At 37.2% G+C, this 22,425-nt stretch overlaps 1 protein-coding gene across 1 annotated transcript in view; it reads left to right on the plus strand.

Annotated features, from left to right (window-relative positions):
* Positions 1-1,886: 1,886 nt before the first annotated feature.
* MARCHF11 (membrane associated ring-CH-type finger 11) overlaps positions 1,887-22,425 on the plus strand; it is a 29,726-nt gene continuing 9,187 nt past the window's right edge. Inside the window, exons 1-2 of the mRNA XM_042868883.1 lie at positions 1,887-2,138; positions 3,198-3,353. Of these exons, the coding sequence (XP_042724817.1) occupies positions 1,887-2,138; positions 3,198-3,353 (408 nt within the window). The remainder of the gene's footprint in view (positions 2,139-3,197; positions 3,354-22,425) is intronic.

Genomic DNA, 22,425 nt, shown 5'->3' on the forward strand with positions numbered 1-22,425 from the left:
AAGTATCACTAATACGCTCTGAAACATGAGGATCAATAGCCTCTGCATTTTTATTTTAGCTGGCATAACACTAGCTGCTGATAGACATGCAAACAGGTGATGTATTAAAAACCTCATGTCTATGAAATACCCACTCACCATCAACTCTCCAAATTAATTACGTATGTGAGAAAGAATCATTCTTCCAATTCAGATTGGATGTGTTCCCTTTTAAGAGTCATTTTGCGTACTTATTTTGAGCAAGATTAAGTAGGAAAGATTAACTTTCCTAATACAGTGCATTATTCTCTATAGTCACATCTTTCTTATTCTGATATTAAGGAGCCATTCCATTTCTCTGATGACATTTTTATCTTCTCTTTGCATTCTTCTCAAAAGCTGTGTTATTTATTGAATTTGTGATGGCATACAAAGGGATGAGAAAGAAAAATAGTATAAAACACACATTTAACAAATAGCAAGGGCATGCTGTTTTTCTCTCATGCAGATGAGTAACTTATTAGCATTCATTTTTCTTTTCACAACGTTGCTTTCCTTGTCTTTTCCTTTTGGTTCTGCCTCTCTTTTTACCAAGCACTTTGGGCTCATCTGTTTTTTCTGACACTTCTTGGGCTTTGTGATCGCCTCTTCTTGGAGAACTAATTTATTTGATTAAGTCTGTCCCTATTGCCCTTTAGTCTCTCTGGCAACTTCTCCAGGTGTTACTTTGCCATGAGAAAATTAAATGTAGAAGAATATCTACATTGACAGTTGGTCAAAATGTCACCATTGATGCGATATTTTTCTTTTGCTTCACCAAATGAGGATAAATCCATGTCAGTCACCTACTTACCACCACCTTGGGAACAACAGAAATCCTAGGCTTGGTCTATTTCTCCCTAACACCAAGTGCAAGGGTCAGTATTGGCCTAGCTAGCAAAGAGCCACCAGAACAAGGGATGGAGAGGTGTTTGGTGGGTGTTCAGCCATATGGCCTCTGGGCGAGCAGTGTTCTATCTCTACACACCTCTTCTGTCTCTCAACAAAACATCTGCACCGAGAAAGCCACCGAAGTTCTGCTGGGGCAGGCAGCACCTCGCCTCACCTTGGCATATCTTCATCCCACTTGCACACACAGAGCCACCAGTGCATTCTGTGAGGGCAGGCAAGCTCATTGCCTCTTGGATCTAAATCTGGCTGTACAGGAGCGTGTGGCTTCACAATTGTCTTCTGCATTTTCTCCTTCCCCCATGCAGGCAGTTGCTGTCATTTTTCACGAGGTGAAATGTGCACTGGTGTTAGATTAGATGCTGAAATTCACACATATGGTCCCTAGCCAAAGTCTGAGGAACTTTTAGCTGGCATGCTGTGTTGTTTTGTGGGCTTTTTTTTTTTTTTTTTTTTTTTTTGAGACGGTCGTGATGCTTTTTGCAGATTTAATTTTGAGAACGAGGTGATGTAATGCATTTTTTAAAGGAAAAAAGAAGAAGAAAAAATAATAAGCCAGCCACAGGAGACTCGGTAAGCCACTGCTCTGCCCCTGGGAACACCTGTTGAATGTTCGCCAGCTCCCTCAGCCTCTCAGTAGCACACCCCAACTCCCCCAGATCGCCGGGCTGCCCCGGCGGTTTTCACAGACTCCCGCCCCACAGCTGCGGGGCTCCCGCCGGGTACCGGTCCCCGCTCGCGCTCGGCACCTCCTCCCGCCCCGCCCCGCCGGCCTCGCAAACCGCAACGCACACACACGCGCACGCCGCCGGGGCGGCTCCGGACCCGGCCGCCAGGGCGCGGTGAAGGAGGAAGGGAGGGAGGCGGCAGCGCCGGGTCACCTTCTCGGCCGCTCGCAGCCCGCAGGGCGGCCGCGCCGCGCTCGGCTCTCCCCGCCGCGGGTGCGCGCTGCCCCGGACATGAGCGGCGTTCCGCACGCCGGGGAGCCGCAGCGGGAGCCCGGCGTCCCGCTGGAGCTGCCGGCCGTCGCGGGACAGGCGAGCGGGGATCCCTCGGTGGAGGGGGAGAGCGGCGGCTCCGGCGGCGAGGCGGGGGCGGCGGCCGACGAGGAGCCCGAGACCCGTTCGGTGTGTAGCAGCGAGAGCGGCAGCGGCAGCCACCCCGGCGGGGCCGGCCCCATCTGCAAGATCTGCTTCCAGGGCCCCGAGCAGGTGAGGCGGCACCTCGCGGAGCGAGCCCCGATCAGCACCGCGGACAGCGCCCGGCGCCTTCCGCCCGCCGCCCGGTGCCGCCCGCCGGCAGCGCTGCCCATTGGGTCCGCCAGCGGCGGCTGCAGAGCGGCGCGCCGTGCCGAAAGCTCGGGGCAGGGCGGGGAGCAGCGGTTTGCCGTGATCAGCTTATGCGCCGCTTGTCCTCTGGTCATCACGTTCGCTGTCTCTCCCCTCAGAGACTTTAAGTATAGAAATTTCTCTGGTTCCTATTGTCCTTTAAAATTAGAGTGTTTGTTTGCAGATAACGCTAAAAAGGCGTCCAAGTGTCTTCACGGTCATTACGTTACAGCAGAGGGTCTGCAACTAGCAGTTTCTACCTGGTCTTTTAGTTTAGCTGAAAGAATCCTTCTAAGGAAATAAGCAAATAGCCAATTTGTAAAATGCTGAAATATATGAGCTGTGAGGGAAGTGTTTAGTTAGATTACTTCTGCCTGATAGCTGGCTTCTCTGATCAATATAAAACCCCACTCGAGGAACACGATTCCCTGTGATGACATCAGTTTCTTTCCTAGCAATGACTGGGGGAATACATTAAGCCACTTTTGGTACCATGTCATAGAATCATAGAATCATTAAGTCTGCAAAGATCACTAAGGTCATCTAGCCCAACTGTCAACCCATCACCACCATGCCCACCAAGTCATGTCCCTCAGTGCTGTATCCACACATTTCTTGAACACCTACGGAGGCAGTGACTCCACCACCTCACTGGGAGGTACTTATCTGAGGTACGCTACTGTTGCCTGATGCACAGTAATCTTTTTTTTTTTTCACATAGATTCACATGCATGCATAGATAGTTACCTTGCTCTGTAGCACTTACATCTTTTTAAGACGGGTTATCTGTTGAGGATTACCATGGTCAAGAATAGTGCTTATTATTTTGTGAATTGAAATTGGAGCCGATTCATAATCACAGAGGTGTAAATGCTTTTGTATTGAATACACACATGCACAAAATATTTCTGTACAATTCATGCTTTTGTGTTGCCTTTTCAGGGTGAATTGTTAAATCCTTGCCGCTGTGACGGGTCAGTACGATACACACATCAACTTTGCCTGTTAAAGTGGATTAGTGAAAGAGGGTCATGGACCTGTGAACTCTGCTGTTACAGATACCATGTTATAGCAATTAAAATGAAGAAGCCTTGCCAGGTAATTTTTGTTAGTTTTCAAAAATATGCATTTCCAGTAATTTTTGAAAAACAAAATAGTGCTTTTATTTTAAATGTTTTGAAAAAATTTTGGAGAGAGTCTATATGCTTCACCGTTTAGCACCAGCACACCCACTTGAGGTTAGGTTTTAAGAGCAGTTGTATACAAAAACTTGCGGTCGTTTGATTCTGGTATGTTGTAGCTTTTGTCTTGCCAGATAATTGGTCCTGAGAGGTTGCTAAATCCTGTAATTAGATAAGTCATGTTGAGACACAGCAGAAAAAATTGGACTTCCCTGCTTGTCTTTCTAAACTTTAAAAATATTTCATATTTTGGCAAAGACTCAGTCAGAAGTTAATTTCAGTCGTTCTTCTAGTTTGAGGTCCAAAAAAGTAAAACAAGTTGACTTTTCAGTCCTAGCACAGTCCAGAATAGAAGGATGGTCTTTAAGATTTGTCCACCAATGGCTGATTCAGAAACTGAAATGTGCCATAATGTTTTTTCACAGATACCTGCATCAGCAATGCAACATGCAGCTGGAAGTTGAAATGTTACAGTGGTAGCATGTTCAGGGAGAGGGAAGGGACAATTCAAAGCTTTGGGAGATCTGTTGGGAAGTCTTAACTCCACTTTGCATATCAGAATTCTTTAGAGACTTTAAATTCCACCCTAGAAATTGAATTTCATATATCTGAGGAACACATTTAGTAAGCTACTTCTATCTTTTTTTAATTTTTTTTTTTTTAATTTTGATCTTATGAGTTCCTGAGGGCCAAAGCACTTGGGTAATTTATGAGTTTGAGAGGACCTTTGTAGAAAAGGCATACTTGCATGGTAACAGCAGTTTTGTGTCAGTGATAAGCATTTGTGGATGTAGGATATCTGGAAAATTTGTGTACAGCAGTTCATACTAAGTACAAATTCTTTCAGAGCCACTTGTGACTTCAAGGCTTTCCTTAATGAACCCACAAAAGGAATTTTTTATAAGCTTTTCTGAATAGAACCTAGATAATGTAAAAAAAAAAAAAAAAAAAAGTCGTGTATTTGTAAAAGCCTTCAGAAATTGAAGGTAGTAGATTTTGCTTCTACATCGACTTGTTAGTTTGGCAGCTCAGCATGATATTCTGTTTGATCCTATTGGCTTTTTAAAATCTGTTAAAAATCTTTATTTCCTGTATATTCACAGCAATTGTATCCTTTTTCCTAGCAAGATTTATATTGTTATAAACTGTTTGCAGTGATAGTCCCTGGAAACAGCACGTTAACGGCGAGGGCATGGAGCAGTTTCCTGCAAGCTGGCAACTGGTACAATTTGAGATCCCCAAAGGTAGCCTTAGTATCTGCAGATATAACATAACTTACAAGGGGCTCTGGAACAGAGGCAGAGGCCAAGTGAGATACCAGGGTATATATGAAATGTTTTCGGACCTGTGCAAAACAGAAGAAGAGAGTTTCAGTGGATAACAGCAACATTTGGCCAAGCTACAAGAGAATAGAAACAACCTGAAGAGCAAAAAGATAATGTCATTCTTTTCATCAGTTATAGCAGATTTTATTTATTTTTTTCGGAGCAGGGAACTAGATTCAGGTATCTTTTTTTTATAGCTTGTAAGAATACCTGACTTGTTCTTGATGCTGTTTTTCTTTTTTATAGCAATGACTTATTTTTTTCATTATTCTTGACAAGACAGGGCACAAAAAGATTTCATGGAGCTGCATACTCAAATCACAATTCCTGTTGCATTCCTAGGATCAGATTCCTGAAACTCAAAAGGTTTTATAACTCTTCAGAGGGACATCTGTGTATTTTGTTAAGGGCAATCAATCTTAATGTGCCCTCACCTCTCTTCTATATTATTGACTATGACATTTTTAATATCTGCCCTTGTTTAAGCTTTTGGACAGGTTCTGGATCATTTGCTTAACTACACTAAAGTCCTTTTTAAGGTAACTTTTAGGTCAGGTTTTATAAAAACCTAAAGGTCAGAGTTAGACCACTTCAATACAGAAATAGTTTACAACATCTTCATTGAAGTAGTGAATGCAGTCAGAAGTTCTGAAGCAAGCATTACGTTAGATACAATATTTGCATAGGATTTGTTCACTGTCTCTACAGCTGCCAGTATGCTTCAGTCCATGCCTCAGAATTGTCTCTACCAGTCTTTTATGGATTACATCTGTGAAAACTGATCTTTCAAAGAGACAAAAGTGTTATCTACCAAAGTAACTTTTCCTCAACTAAATTGTCTATGCAAATTTACACCAGGTCCTCAGGTTTACTTTTATCTCAGTTATTTATGGAATGTCACAATGCTTACAAAGTAAATAAATTTTCTATGTTTTCATACAGAATATTGGAATATTTGTGAATATTCCACTTAAAATCTAACATTTTCCATGGTTTCTGTTGCTTCATGGCAGGGAAGGTAATCCCTAAGGGACCTCTTTGGAGGCAGTACTTTCAAGGAAAAGAATTTGCTGTGCTAAGTGACTATTTCCATAGATTTTTTTCAGCACCACTTTGTATATTTCAGCGACTGTTACTTAATTCCATTTTAAGAAGCCAATAGTGGAAGCACACAGAATTTTCATACAGGACTAGGTCTTAAACAAACAAAAAATTAAATTAACCAATGGGCTTAGAGTGGAAGATGAGTGCATAAACAAATTGGTGACATCTGATATGACATTTCACAGAGAAATGCAGTTTGATCCCTTTTTTCAGCATTCTTCTCAGCATCATATCAAAGAAACATATTCAACCTTGGAGTAATCCTTTAATGAATGCACATGTTCATGTTGCTGGTCTTAATTCTTATAGCAAAGAGAAATTTGATCCAGTAATAGGGAAGGTTATATTAAGAAATCAGTAGCAAAAAAATACCCAGAATTATAAAAGGAGATGGAACAAATAGTAGCTTAGGCAGGGAATTTTGGATGTTTTTTGAGATAAAAAGAAAGGAGAAACTTCAAGAGTCTGACTTGAAAATTTAATCACTTAGAATTACATTATAGATTAATGAGTGGAAAGAAAGTACTAGTGGAAATAATGTTGATATTGGTTTGTTAGGCCTTACAATTTGAAAGGATTTCCTTCCTAAACAAAATATAAACATTGCTTTATTTTTTAGAGCTGCATAATTATTAAGCTGTTATTAAATTAGTTCACAAGGTTTGCAGTTAAATGTGTATATATCTGCAGAACATTAATTCCTTTGTATGATTCAGAAATAATATTTAAAAGTGGAACACAGTCACACAAAGATTAGGAAAATGTGCTTTGGTGCTAAAAACATCCCCTCTATAAAAGTTAGCAATAAATATATTTAGAGAATGGGATTCTTGTAGACTGTTACTGTAGTCTGTCATAAAGTTACAACTGTGTGAGGTATTTAATATACTCTGCATTTGTGTTCATTAACATATTATGTTCTGGTACTTCAGATGAACTGGACTTGTTCCAAAATTGGTACAGCAAATTGGTTTGATAATTTAAAAGCTAATTGCACGGCATTTCATCACCTCTTTTCTGAAAGCAGTAAAACAATCAGTTATTTTAAAAAAGTAAATTCTTAATTGTTAGGTCTGATTTTTGAATACAGACCAAAAAAATCGAGGGTGGTAGTCACTGTTATTTAAGCAAGTATGTAATTACTTGAGGTGGAATATGACGTATGAGTTCCGTGGTTCTTAGAGGCTTATAATGTGATTATTAATGTCTAAGATATTCAACATAAAAATTATGATGTTCAATAGTTTCAATGAATTATAGGCTGAATTTTTCAAATTTTGTTGTTGTGAATAGTTCTCACTTAATCTGAATTATCAGATTAATTAGATGAAGGATTGTGTAGCAGAATGTAGGTATATGTGTGTGCTTTATATTAAAAAATGCAGAAATTATTAAGTTCTTTAGATATTTAAATTTCGAGGCCAGTGTAGTAAATACAGTAAATGTGTAATAAAAGTTATCTCTAATGACTGTGCTCAGCTGTATCAAAGCATTTGTTTTTTGTAAGCCATAACTAAGAAAGGGAAAGGGTGAAGGCTCAAATCTCCATTTGTGCTTTTTAAACCATACCATGTTCTAACAATAATCTAGTATTAGTGCTATTACATTGCCTATAATGAAGATCCAAGAGGATACGTGGTGTTATTCACTGTATCTTGGACTATTTACAAAGCAGTTCAATTAAGAGAAAAAGAAAAAATCTGTGTGGATATATAAAACTTGTGAAATAAGCCGTAGTCTCTAAACAGTAACCGCTTTTAAATTTTGTTGTGTTTTTGGCATCTCAAAGGGGATGACAAGTCTTAAGAGGATTCCCGAGAAGAAAATAGGGTTTGCAGGCACCTTTTGAATGTGAAAGCAGCAAGGAAGGGATGTTAGAAAAAAATACTTGGCTGAGATAGGTATTACGAACTAAACAGAGGTGAGACTCAGTGTCTGAGTAATCATTAGAAGGTAATTAATACATCAGTAAAAGCCTGAAAGTACATCTTAACAATCAAATCTTTTTTTATTTGGTGTGATGGAGAAGAGAAGAACCTGTACGGGGGTGACAGAAGGGCAGTAACATGGTCAAAGTAGAGGGCTTATAAAATTGTGTTTCAAGCAGTCTCATATTTGCTGAGAAAATTACATTTGTCAAGAGCTTAAAAGCTGCGTTACAGTAATTGAGACCTAAGATGAAAATGATGATGAGAAATTAAATTTTTAAATATAGTATTATATATGTAGTATAGAAAGTGCCATAGAAACATTGTGAACAGGAAGACCCAAATAGATATTTAAAAAGATATTAACTGGGTTACAGAACAGATTCATAGGTTGGAGAAAGGCTGGAACGTGAAAATTTTGAGATCCATATATACCACATACATTAGTTTTGAAAGGGGAGAGCAATCTGAAACAAAAAAGATTGGTCATTCAGCTTAGACAAAGTAGTTGTATATTTCAAGCTCCTTGTTTTCCTAAGCACCTACTTGCAACCACTTCTAGGGAGAAGCTACTAGAGTAGGTGAAACTTTTGACTTAATACAAGCTGAGCAGTTCCAGTGACTTGTGGAAACTGCTGAACATCAGTAGCAGTGATCTGAAAGTCATAATATAACAGAGAACAAAATGTAAGCAAATGGACTAATTCTGTCACGGTAATATCACAGTAATGATTTGGTAAGAATAAAGAAGAATTGATAACAAACACTGGATGTAGACCTAGGAGACAAGCTATTCTAAACAAGGAATGGCTGTTTGTTTACTGTGAACACCGAGCCTTATTTGTAAGCCCAATGAAGAGAGATGATACTCATCTAAGAGGTCAGAGTGACAATCAGCATAGGAGCTGAAGCCATCAGGAAGGAACATGGGAAATTGTAAAAACAACACTGAAGATGAAAGGAGAGGCTGAAACTGAATGTTTTTAAGAGAATAGACAATAGAAGTTTGGTGGAAGGGAAGGAAGTTGATTTCGTACTAGAGAGTTCTATGAGAGAGCTGAAAGTAAAGAAGAGGGTAGATTTAGGTGAGAATCATTAAAAATGGAAAATCATATGTTTGAAAACTATAATTCAGCTCAGAAAGTTGCATATTCCTATCTAGACAGGATTTTAGAGGTATATGGTGAAAAAAATATGCTTACTTGATGGTTGGAAAAGCTGAAAATTGAAGTGGTAATCCAAAAGGTGTACTCAATACTTGGGATATTGCTAGAATGGTTGTAGTGTCACCAGCAAACTCTTGTGATTATCTTTCCTGATTCTCTATGTGCTCATACTTTGCTATATGGAACATTTGGTCAAATTTGGCATCTTAGCTGATAGGACATCTGTCATTCTTGTCGGAACATCAGCTACGGCATGCAGGGAGATAGACAAGCCACTCTGGTGCTTATGTCTGTTTATTTAAGATAGAGGATTTGCAGTAAAAAATAGGTTACGCAAACAATTTTTAATTATAGCACAGAGAACAATTTTGTACTAATATGTAGATAATGATTTTAAACTTACCATAGCTAGCTCACTTGTGTTCTTGCCAGATCGGTCATTATTTTGAACTGTGCATTAAAATAATTGAATACATACACGAAATAAGTAGAGCATTCGGAAAAAAAGCAGAAACAAAAACAAAAAAAACCCAGCACCAACAACAGGATAGTATTAAGGTGTGAGGATGTTCCCCTTCTATGTTATTCTTTTACTTTATATTGCTCATAAGAAAAACCAATTGATTTCTTGTTGTATTCTTTGAATGCTTGCATAGTGTGGAAGAGCAATTAACATTATGCAGACTGCAAACTGTGCTTGAAAATATAAAACACTAATTGCTGATGTCAACCTGATCCAGTGATAATATATATATGTATACTTAAAGAGTGTTGTTATCTTGGTGTATTATGGAGTGAGTTAACTACTTTAAGGAAAAATAGTGGATTCTTTCATAACTAAAATTTTCATGGGGGAAAATGGCTAGCGTTAGTCATGAAAGAATCTTGAATAAAAGTCACTACTGCAAGTATAAGCATAAATTACACATCTCACTTAGAAAAATACTTAACAAATTTTAAGGATAGCAAGGATGGGAATCCAATTAACCACATAAACATAGCTTCTGGCATTTTAAATGCTTAAATTTTAAATTAGGGTATCTAGGTAAAGAGAAGGCCTAAGATAAGGTGTGAGACTTGCTAGTCAACTCAAAACAACTCAATTTCTTTGAGTTACTGTTTTTTGTCTTTTTTTCTTAATTATTCCTAATTGATTGGATATTTCCCAAAGAGCTTGATATTCTAGCCTAACATCAATGAAATTTATTTAGCAGTGAGAGGTATATAAGCTTTCCAAATACAAGTTTCTTTTTCTCTAGTCCAGAATCCCGATCATTCATTTCTTTAATTCCCATCACCAGGGCTTAGTGAAAGAATGTTACAACCAATTATTATTATTATTATTTTTTCCCCCAGCAGGCTTCTTCTACCTCTTAATAGATAAACTTGTTAATAAATGATAGTGTACTGCTTTTGTACTTCGTTTATGATTCTTTTGCTCATGCTTGCTTGGCAGCATAAGTAGCCTGGGCACCAAACATTGTCAAAATCTCCTTGCTTCTCTACCATTTGTTCTGTGTCACCTGTGAAATGCTACTGTAGTTTTTTCCACAACAAAAATATGTTGAAGGAATTTGGCTTTGTTGACTTCATTTTAAAACTTCCTTTTAATTTTTCTTGATTTTGAATTTTGTCAGTTTCCAATGAAGTCTTCAAAGCTTTATGTAAATAAGCAGTGGTATTGCTAACTGCTTTCTTATTCAGTTGGTGAGATAGCTTTTCAGACTATTGCACTCACATGTTTTATGATTTTTTGTCCCACATGCAGATTCAAATCTAGTGTTTGGTATTTGGACTGGAGACTCTTGTTATTTGTGCAGAATGTACAGAAGACAGTCCATCTCTTTTCATGCCAATAGTGCAACAGTGAAAGAACCATTTGACCTCAGTTCTTCTGAAGTACTTGTCTGAGTCAGAGCACTCTCTCTGCATTGTTTTTCCTGCATGATTCTTTTCCCATAGGGTTCTTTGCTTTTTGTTGTTTAATTTATTTCATCTTTCCTCTTTATTTCCATTTTTGTATTTCTTCTCCAAGTCACGTTTGTTTACATTTCAATGAGGCCAGTGGAGAATGAGTCTTGGAGTTTTAGCTACACAGTTTTCTTTCCACTTAATAGCCTTTTTTCCCCTTTCTATATTTTTAGATATTTTTATGGCAGTGTTTTCCCTCTAGGGCAGTATTAAACTTTGCCATTTCTGTGATGAGCACTGGTATTCCCAGCACTGGGATACCATACTGATACCCACACAAACTAAAGTATTGGAAGAAGGCCATATCCTAAATTAAGGTTTTTTTTTTTTTTTTTTTTTTTTTTTTCCCCTGGTCTTTAATGCCCAAACAACAAATACAATTCCAAAAGTAATTCCTTAATTGTTTCAGACAGTCATGACCTTCACCATCAAGATAACATGCTTGCTAGCTTCATGCATATTTAGCAACTATGCTAACACTGGAAGAAGAGTCCTCTGAGCACGACAAAGATCTTGAAGAAGATAAATGCCATAACATTGTTATCCAGGAAACTGTATTCTGAGAAAATGAGAGTACACTTCCATACGCCTTCTCTTCTTTAATGCTAGGGAAGTTTCTTCTGCTCACTAGGGAAGAACGGTCAGGGAGAGTCTACTTCTTTTTGGGACATTTTATATATCTCTAATGGCCATTATCTGAGCAGTCTGCAATTTACAATCTACTATACCTTGTGGTTACTTCCAGCATGTTGTGTTCCTTTGTGGATGACAAGATTCAGCATCTCAATTTCAGGGCTGCTGTTTCATAGGAGGAGAGCAATCTGACATATTTTGCTTGAAGGAATCAGCATAACACAGTTGTTCACTGTATCTTGTCAGAATAACATTAATAGAATATAGGAGTCCTATATATGCAGTCTTTTCCTACACTTGCAACATTGTTCTCCACAGAACCTCTTTTTTCAGAGGCCTCAAGAGTTATTTGAAACTCCAATCATTTAATATCATCTTCCAAAGAGGACACTTTGCTCGTACTGAAATATACAATGATGACTTTAAATCCTCATAAGATTTAATAAAGAGAGTCTTTTTTCTTCAAGTGTCACAGAGTATTGCATATCATCTCACTGCTTTCTGAAAACTTGCACCAAATAGTAATTTGATTAATTACTGATGCATCTGATGTCTGTCAAAATTGAGGGGAAGATCTTCATTCATTATATGGCAAGGGAGCATCAAATGCTTATAAATTTCAAAAGTTTATTCTTTCTATAGCTTTGGTTAAAAGATACAGAAATATGTATACTAGATAGAAAGGATGCCTGCTTCAGAGATTTTTCATTAGTAAGAGTTGATACAGTTACCAGGTACTTGAATGTGTTCAGAGATTTGTGGATTCACTAGAAGAGTTTATGGCTATGGCGGTTTCAAAAACTCATCTATCCACTGGCTATTGTCTTCATACTTTTGTAGATCTTGTTATGAATGTCATAAATCTAGCCATGGCAATTAGGACCTATAAGATCTAAGAACTTCAGCCTCCTAGCCTAGATTATTTCTGAATAGATGCAGTTACTTTCGGATGCCTTGCTGTTTACAACATGACATAAGGGAATCTTTGTCTTTATTGCAGAACTGTCATGCATTAGCTCCTCACGATAATCTTGAGAAGGTTCCTTTCTTCCTTGTTTGGGTTCAGAAGTACAGGCACCAATTCTGTTCACTTAAAACTCATCTAGCATTTCCACGGTGCTATGTCTCTGAACTTGAATTAGCACATCTAAAGTGTGAATGTTATGCCATGCCTTTGTCTCAGTGTCACCCTCTCCTACCTTTTAATCTTCTCCTAACTTCATTCATGAATTGACCAGACTAACCACAGATGAACCACAGTTGCCTCTGACTTACGAATCCCAAGGCCTGTGAACCTTGGTTATGACACTGAACTTGTCACTCTCTACTCCCCTCAGTAACTGCACTGATCACCACCTTTCCAAGTTTATAAAAGAAGTCAGAAAGACTCTTGGGATAGAAATCTCATTTAGCAGAAGTTAAACTGTCTTTTTTCTTTCCAGTAATCAAAAGTCTAATAACATTTTCTTTCAGGGAGGAGGGCATTATAGAATACATTTCATGATATGAAAAGGAAAACGACTTTAGAAAGTTAAATAGCTTACAAGCTCAAATTCACCTGGTAATTTGCATTGTTCTAAAAGAGTAATTAATCTGCAACTCTCATGTTTCTTTTCATGAATAAATCAAAACACTTTCTGAAAAAATATGTATGTGCTATGCTTGATCGTACTGCATGGTCTGTCTGTGGCATTCAACATCTCTGGGGGCGTTAAGAGTCCCCTAGTGGCAGCTGCTTGACTGCCTACTGGAGAATTCTACCATTGGACTCAGTTGGCATCTTAGCTGAGAGGCTGGGCCATGAGTAAGCATTCTAAAAGCTACTCCTCCATTAGAAGCTTTCCAAGGCTTGTTTTCATAGTCACAAAAAACACAACAACCTTTACCTTGTGGTGTTAGGGCTGCTTAATCATTTCCAGTTCCCCTTCTAGAGAAATGATTAATTCCTTTTCCCATGACCTTTTCTTGGAATCTTTTCTGTGCTAAGGCTAGCATTGCAGAATTGGTCCTCTTCAGCAGAGCACAACAAGAGATGTCTGGTGTCAGCATCAGAATTGTGTCCATTTAGGGTAGTATGGTTAGGTTGCAGTTGGACTTGATGATCTTTAAGGGCTTTCCCAACCTGAGCAATTCTGTGATTCTATTATTCTATTTTCCTGATCTTTTTTCATACATTTGTGATATTAGGCCACAGCCAACATTCTCCACTTCAGAACTGCATGGTAGATAAGTTAGTAACAGTCAACCAAATCTGCATGACTGGGCAAACCTCCTTGAAGAATATTAGCTTCTCCCCGTACTAGATGTCTGAGCCAGTTATCTCTTTCATTCTTTGAGCCATAAGATCTTATACTAACTGTTTCACAATGCATATGATGTGTGTTCCTTTAGCTCTGTCTTCATTTATCACTTTTAGGTGCTCTGCACTTTCTTAGTTTACAGTCGTGATGTTTCTGAGAGACTTGTGAGTTTTGTTCTTATGAAAGAAGCAGTAGTGGAAAGGAATCTATATTGTTATTGATAAGGATCTATATTGTTATTGATAAACTTGTGGTTTCGTTGACTGAATTTTTCATTTAGATTTTATGGTTTCCTATGGCTATCACCCATGCCATAAAATAACTTCAACTGAAGTTCCTGACCAGGGCAATGCCAGATTTCTATCTGGCATGCTTTCTTTATCAGTGTTTGAAGATATGAGCTGCTTACAAACTTTGGATATCAAGGGACTTTTGAAGATCTGCTTACCTGTTTCTGTCTGTTCCAGAGAGGCGAACAAGAGCATTCTAAGTAGAAAATTTTTTGAAGTGTCTCAGGACATTTCAAATTTTCAAGTTGTCTAAGGACTTCCTATAGGATCACTGGAGTATTTCTCAAAGAGCAACCTAAACAAACATCAAGTCCTATTGTTAATATTGTTAAGGACTCATGCAATACAGCTGATTTTAAGGTAGAGCAGCTGATGTGAAAAGAAAACCAACACCTCTGTCATATATGATTATTGAATTTAAAGAGGGGACTGCTGTCTAGAGAGACAACCAAAATACATACCGACACATACTTGAAAAATAGTTTGCAGTAGTTCTAACTAACTACACAGTAATTCGTTGATACAAGTATTTTCTTTGTGTATAGCTTGTTACATACCGTTCTTTCCCTTAGGTACATCTTGATTTGAGATAAAACAAGGGTATTTTTATGTATGTATTTAGTTATACTGGAAGGGATGTACATAGGTTATGTATGAGTCATATAACCACTGTTAGACCAAGAGCAATTTATAGTTTAAAGGCTACCAAGCACAGCAGTATGAATTGGATATAACAGTTTTATTATTATGACCATTGCTTCTTGTAGTGTTATGAATGTTGATGCACAGTAAGCAAGAAAGCTGTGTATTTCCAGTGGCCAGCCCAAACTATTAGAAAAAACTGATTGCTAATTCAAACAATAGTACCTACCAGCTTGAGGCCATGATTATGTAGTAATACCTAAAAAACTTACTAAGACAATTGATTTTTAAAATATTAATGCTTATTAAATTAGAATTGATAATAATAATTATTGCTGCTAGAAACTGTAAAATGCATACATCATACTAATAGGTATAATCATTGATGCATTGTGCATCTTTTTATATCATGTTTTAGATATTGTGTGTAATGTATAATAATTAAAACAAAAGGAAGCATAATAAATGAATTTTTCTATTTGGCCAAATTTTCAAGCAATATGCTGCTCACTATATTAATTTGCGTAGTCTGAAGTCATCTAATTATGACTGTTGTCTTCAAGTGAAGATTTATTGCAAATGTAATTGATTACACAGTCAATCTAATTGATTTGTCAATCTAGTACATTAATCTCTAATTGAACTTTAGAGCAGGTTCTGCCAGATTTTGTGCAGGCCAGAACCTAGGATTGCCTTCTCCGTGATTACATAGTGGTTGATATTACACTGCCATATCTATTGTCCTACTTTTTAACCATTACCCAACATATATACATCTTGCTTAGGGATTAGGTGAGGCAACAACCTTAACTCTGAACTAAGCATTTTTTTTTTTTTTAATTTATTTTTATTTATTTATTTATTTATTTATTTTACACCTTGCCCTCAAAATCTGAAGTGCCCTTATTTTATATATCACAAAGAAACATAGTCTTCCCTCAAAGGTTTTCCTAGGGTCACATGAAAATGTTGATACAATTCTATGAATTACTCTTGGTTATGACTGAAAGGCCAAACGGCCTGAGCCCAATACTTACAGTCAGATGTTTTCTTATGAGGTACTTTTCACTACTGACACACGTAGTTGCCATAGAACGAAAGGCAGAAGACTGGAGAGTGAACGTCCTTCAAATTCTGTACCTAACAGATGCTAAAGAGCTGGTTTGTGCCAAAATTATTGAAAAGAGCCCAATTCTCAGCTGTGTATGTAGCTTCTTCAGGATGTAAAAGAATCCAGTGACAACAGATGAAGATGTGTTACTTGATTTCTTGTCTTACGGACTTGAACAAACAAGATGAAGATGGTGGAAAGCACTAAAACTCTGCATACTTGAAACACGATGATACTTAACAAGTTCTTGATCATGCTTATCCAGTCAAATTTGTTTGTACACCTACATTTTTTTGTCTCTATCTCTACGGTTAACATAATTGTGTGTTAGGCCTAGATTGGAAAAATATATTAATACTTAGCATTTTAACTCTTAAAGTACTGATATGATATAAAAAATTCCTTGCAGTCATTTTCCAGCAAACTCAAAACTCTGAACTCTAGAATTCCCTACAATTCCCTAGAATTGTAAAGCATTTCTTCCACCTTCACATCATTTTTATCATTCTTTTTCAGGAAAGACCATAGCCTCTTCATCAGCATTCAGTACAGCTGAGGTAGACCAGTGTCAGAAATAGGTTTTCATGCTTTTTGCAGTATTAAAGTCACGTCCCTACTCAATCTTAGAGGTGATATGAGTACAGGAATCAATTAAGTTGCTTTCTCTTTGGTTCAGCAAACTTGTGTGTCTGGTATATATGAATTGGAAGTATTCCAGTAAATGACTTTGAAAAGTCATTGCATATTCTGAACAATGTGTCAATATCAGCCATTAAAATAGCATCTTACAAGGTGGAAGTTTAAAATCTTGCTTTAACTCAGGTGAAGAATGGGTTTGAATGAAGGCCTTGCAAAAGGAAATGCATCAACCATTAGGATGTAGAATATTTTCAGGTTAAACCCTTTATCTTTCATCTTGTAAAAAATATTTAATTATTCACATTGTCAAGAAGACAGAGAAATAGGAGCTAACACTCTTGGAAAGTCCAGTTAGCAGATGAAACATGAGTTTCAGTAAATGAACTGGAATTAATAGTTGAACACTTCAACACAGACAAGAAGGCACAAGCAAAAACAGTCAAGAACAGATGATCCCTCTTTACACTGATAGGTGGTCAGGGCATTCTGCAGGTGAGGCTTGTTCCCTCCCTGCTGAACAGTTTTTTCAAGACTTTTGATGAGTGTACTAATATCTTAAGGAATTACATGATCTTATCCTTATGGTCAGCTTATTTTTCTCCTTTTAAACCTACTCAACCATACTAGCTAAAATTTGCAATTAGTTCTTTTCTCCTAAGAGAAAGAAAATACATCTCCAGAGTTTTTTTAATACTGTTATTTCGTATCCAAAGCGAACTAGATTTCCAGGATTTCTAGGCTTCTGGTCACTCAAAAATCCATGACGCATCCAATGCAAGTGCAGATGGTCTACTCTGCCAGGCACATGCAATAAGCCAACACTTCCAGGAACTATCAGCTAAATTCCTTGCGGGCTGCATAGATGGAATAGGCCTCCCCAGTGAATGTTATGCTTTCAGAACGTCCAAAGTATGAGTACCGTTCTCTAAGCAGACCAAGAAGTTGCATGCAAGTTGAATTATCTGTATTCTTGACCTAAAAGCCTTCCATTGCTTGATAACTTGATAAGCACTTCCATATCACAAGCCGTTCTGTCACACAGCAACAACATGGAATGCATTATTGGTGGGAAGGTTCAACCTCTTATGCCATACTACCAGCATCTGCCTCTGACATTGTAGGCCAGTATAAAAAAACAGGAGGCTGTATATTCAGTGAATATAAAAGTGCTATAATTATGAACTAAACAAGAGAGTTTGACAAAGCAGATTATAATAGCAAAAAGAGAATAGATAGATAGCTTACCCACATCCTAGGCTTGCTATAAAACTCCTGAGGATGGATCTCCAGAAGAGATCCTTCCCTATTGGCAGTCAGCTCTTAAATGGGTCTAGGAGAGGTGAGCCAGGCTCCACCCCTTCTGGCAGCACAGCTGAATTGTCTTCACCTGTACTTCCATGGCTCACTCGTTGCTCGCCTCAGGTGATCAATTAGAGGTTCAGGCCATGATTCAGCAGTTCCCATACAGAGGTATTACTTTCAGAAAAGCCCTTGTAAAAATAGAAGCCTATGGTGAAAAGGGCATTTCAAATGTCTACATACGTATACTCAATCCTATGCATTTTCTGTCCAAGTAGGTCAATAAGTTGATAATATCTCTGCATCTTAAATCATGCAGATAATGTTATGTGCATACTGCAAAATTAGAAAAATTATCTGATCATTTAGACTACAGTGAATACACATTTCAAAAATGATATATTGGACCTGAATCATGGAGTTTTTTTACTTCTTTAAGTTCTGTTCATAAACAGATTGCAAATCCTATTGTGCATAATGAATGTCTGTGTTTAAGGACTTGTTTCTGTCACAGCTACCTGTTTCTAACAGCCAGAGAAAGTAGAAGATTCTATAAAAATCTTTTTGAAGTCATATAATTAATACATCTTTAGGTTAATCAAACTATGTTATAATAGGTCACCATAAGGTTGGTTCACCACCAGCTAATTTTAATTACTTTTACAATAGATACACATTCCAGAATGACTAGAGAGAACAAGAGCCTACCATCAACTACACTCATTCCTGTGATGGCATCTAAATAAGCTGTCTCTAAGTGACAGAGCAGATAGTTGGTGGCAGCCATGTCAAACTACCACATCAAAATTCAGCAGAGATTATAAGCATCTTCAGAGAATTTAGATGTCGCAGAGCAGACTAGTTGGTATATTATTGTTCAGTACTATACCTAATTTAGGTTAATACCAACATGATAAAGTTGATGATGAACCAATGTGCACAGCTGTGCTACTCCTTACTATATTTTAAAATTAGACACATTTTTATAATAACTCAGAACCTTAGTTGCATTGAATTCTAGATTACTACATGAATTCAAAAAAAAGCGAAGGGAACCCACTGTTTATGATCACTTGCTTGAAAAACCCAACACTGAGTCAAAAACTAAGTAAGTGGTAAAGGTATACATACTCAAAAGATAATGTTACCCTTCACAAACATGGAATAGTCCACGTGTGTCTTCATAGACTTACAGAATGGTTTGGTAGGAAGGAATGTAAAGATCGTCTATTTCCAACCCCCCTGCCATGGGCAAGGACATCTGCCAATAGACCATGTTGCTCAAAGACCCATCCCACATGGCCTCGAACACCTCCGAGAAAGTTTTCTGTTTCATCACCTGTTGCTAGTCTTCCTGAGTTGGTAGAACTATATGCAGAGGGATTACTCTCTGTCATCTATTCTGGCCAGCCATGAGGAATTTTCATATGTTCTTTATTAAGGATGTAAGAAAATCTGTAGTTTCACTGCAGACATTTTTCATATAAAGTATTTTGAGTCCAATTTCAGTCTCAATGAGTGCTTTTAAGATCACTTTTCTGCCATGCATTTTATGACAATCAACAAGCTTTTATAAGGCACAATTAAAAAAAAGATAAGTTAGTATCGATTTATCATTGAAGATGATGAATCTTTGAATAGCCTATCAATTTTTATGTTAGTATATAACATGCGTATTTCTTCATTAACTTTATTCTTTAGCAATTAGCCCTTCAAAGCAATATGTTTCTTTCAACTTCTGGAAGTCTCTACCTGAAAAAATATGAAATTATGCAGTATTTATCCTTAATAGAGCACTTACGGGAACAATGGTTTTGGGGTTAGAAACAGAACTACAGGGTTCATTAAACGTACCAGACTCCCAAATGATTTATGAAAGGAAGAGCAGTGGTAAATAAAAGATTACCAAAGCCAAACATAATAAAATGTCAGCAGAAGTGAGAGTATAGGGAATTCTCAAGGGATGAAAAAGCAGTGCTATATCAAAATCAGAAGTCTGGGTATGGCATAGTACCTCATAACATTACAGATATGATGGGGATCGATATCAAACGGGATACTATTTCACAGAAATTTAAAGGAGATTTTTTTTTTTTTTTTGAAGAGTCCATCTATGAAAAATTATTATTTTTGTCAGACACAAAATATTTAAAGTTTTCTTTTAATTTTGATTTTAAAGCAAAATGCCAGTTTGTATCAAAATACTTATTTTTTATGGTTATGTACTTTATAGAAGCTTACAATAGAAAAGCTGCATAGAACTTTTCTGATTTGTTACAACTTAGCTAAAAGAACTTAGTGTTTATGGGGATGTATAGTCAGCAAATGACAAAGACAAATTAGGAAGTCATAATTTATAATCTTGAGCAACTAAGAGTTACAAAGCAAGTTTTATGAAGAAAATGTGCAATAATTTTATGGAAATAATGGATTTAAATTATGACATACCAACAGTGATACTTTCAATTTGAGATGTTAAATAATGCAGACTGTTAAATTCTAAATGCAATTTCTTTACTGCTGATTCTTTTATCACATTACTTTTGTGACCTCTTTATCATAAACAGTTACTTTAATACTAAAAGTTGAAGTGAACAGAACACATAGCAGGGCATGCAATAAGGTGAATGATCATAAGAAATCAAATAAGGCTTGAATGTCTTTGGTATTTAAACAGAAAAATTCTTCTATCCCTAAGCATTTATCAGAGTGGGCACTCACACACTGTAACTACACTTTGCATGAGACTTCAGACAGTAGAAGGCATTGCGACTACAACTGCCGTTCCTCTTCATAAATTCTGTTATAAAATGCAGTGTAACCAAACAGTACAGTCCCATGTAGTTCCTTCTCATTGCCTAATGGTTAGTATTGTCTATGGCTAAGTAAAGAACTAAATCTTTGGAGCTTATTTACATACGAATAGTGCAATAACTATAGAATACCTTCTCTACGTGAAAAATATGCTTGTCTCAGTTCAATCTGCTTGCTCTTTATAATTCATACCTAAACACAATAAAAGCCAAAGGAAAAATGAAGCCATATATTTTCTGAGAGGCAATCTCAGACTAAGTTTCTAAAGCAAAATTGCTTAGGGGCAGAGGGCCAGGGAGAAGAAAGTTTCATTTCTGGTCGGTTAGACATCAGTATCATGCGAGGTCTTCTTGCCATTGGCACTAAAGAGCTAAATACACAGTAACCAAAGCCCTGAATCTGATCATGTAGAGTTTAACACCTATCTACTCTGTCACTGTTATGTTGATGTAATCCTACAGCAGACAGCCTTGCACTAAGAGAGAAGTTAGTTTTGTGTAAAACTGTTTGGGCTCCTTGAGTGCCTTCCCTATTACATGTACCACCCTTCCTCCCCTGTCTACTGTGGAATCTTACTGATTAGTTTAACTTAGAAACTGTACTGATAGGAAGATAAAATATGTAAATTGCTTAGAAACTGCTGACCTTCATATTCAGGAAGGTGGAGGAGTATAGTTTCTTTTGTACAGAAGAAAGGCAACAGACACCACAAAGCTCAAAGCAGCTGAGTAATAGTAAAGAACATCCAACCCCCTTTATGAGTTCTTGGTTGTTGTTTTTGTTTGTTTTTGTTTTAATTGCTCATTGATTTTTAAAGGCAAAGGAATTAGGAACCATGATCTGTGGAAAGCTTATGCATTTTCTCAGTAATTGAAGTGGCTCCCCTTCCTGGTTGGTAGCATAGTAGTATGCTGAATTTTTGGAATTACTAAATTCACGGAGGTTGAGAGATGATTGTTGCTTACATTCTTGACAGCCCGTTCATCTGATCTCACAAACAACAAAATGACTAGAGCACATTATTAAGAAGATGCCAGGAAGAGACTGAGATCATATCTATGTCTCTTAGGACTTTTAAAGGTGAAGATTTTCTAGAAGGAAGTTTGGGGTAAGTCAATAGATGCCCTAGTGAGACCTTTACATGAGGAAAGGGGAAAAAAAAAAGGAAGAAAAAAAAAGCAGAAATGGTTGAGTGTGGTTATGAATGGGAGACAACAGGCATAGAAATTGTGTGTCTGGCAATGCTAGAATAAAGGGTAAGCTTTATATCTAGACTGCACTCTGTGTTACTTATCCTGAATATTTGGACTGCTTTTCCTTCTGCTCAGTGCTAGTTTTGAAGAATAATTAAGAGCAATTGAAGTAAAAAATAAAATAAAACTCAAAGTAAGCTGAACTAAGCTTAAGGAATTGCACTGTGAAAGACCAGCTGTTTATTTCAGTGATACATTTTTTTTTTTTTTCAGTTTATTGCTAGCTTCTTCCATGAATTTGGTAGTTTAACATTTTATGACAGTTAATGCATAAAACTAAATTTTACCTCATGTAAACATACTATGATTTCACGCGTTCTGAACAAACACATTATGGGGCTGTCTTATACTGATAATGAAAGAAAATAGAAATATATAACCAACAGCATTTTTGACAGCTTTCTGCTGGGTCACACTGTGTAGCATTAGCTGTGAAATGAAGAATAATTTTGTTGAACATATCCCCACCAAGTCTAAAGAGAGCTCTATGAATTTCAGCCCTGATATTTAAGTC

The sequence above is a fragment of the Lagopus leucura genome, unplaced genomic scaffold (genome assembly GCF_019238085.1).
Source record: "Lagopus leucura isolate 7727_CA_CO unplaced genomic scaffold, USGS_WTPT01 Super-Scaffold_100002, whole genome shotgun sequence".
Taxonomy (NCBI): Eukaryota; Metazoa; Chordata; class Aves; order Galliformes; family Phasianidae; genus Lagopus; species Lagopus leucura.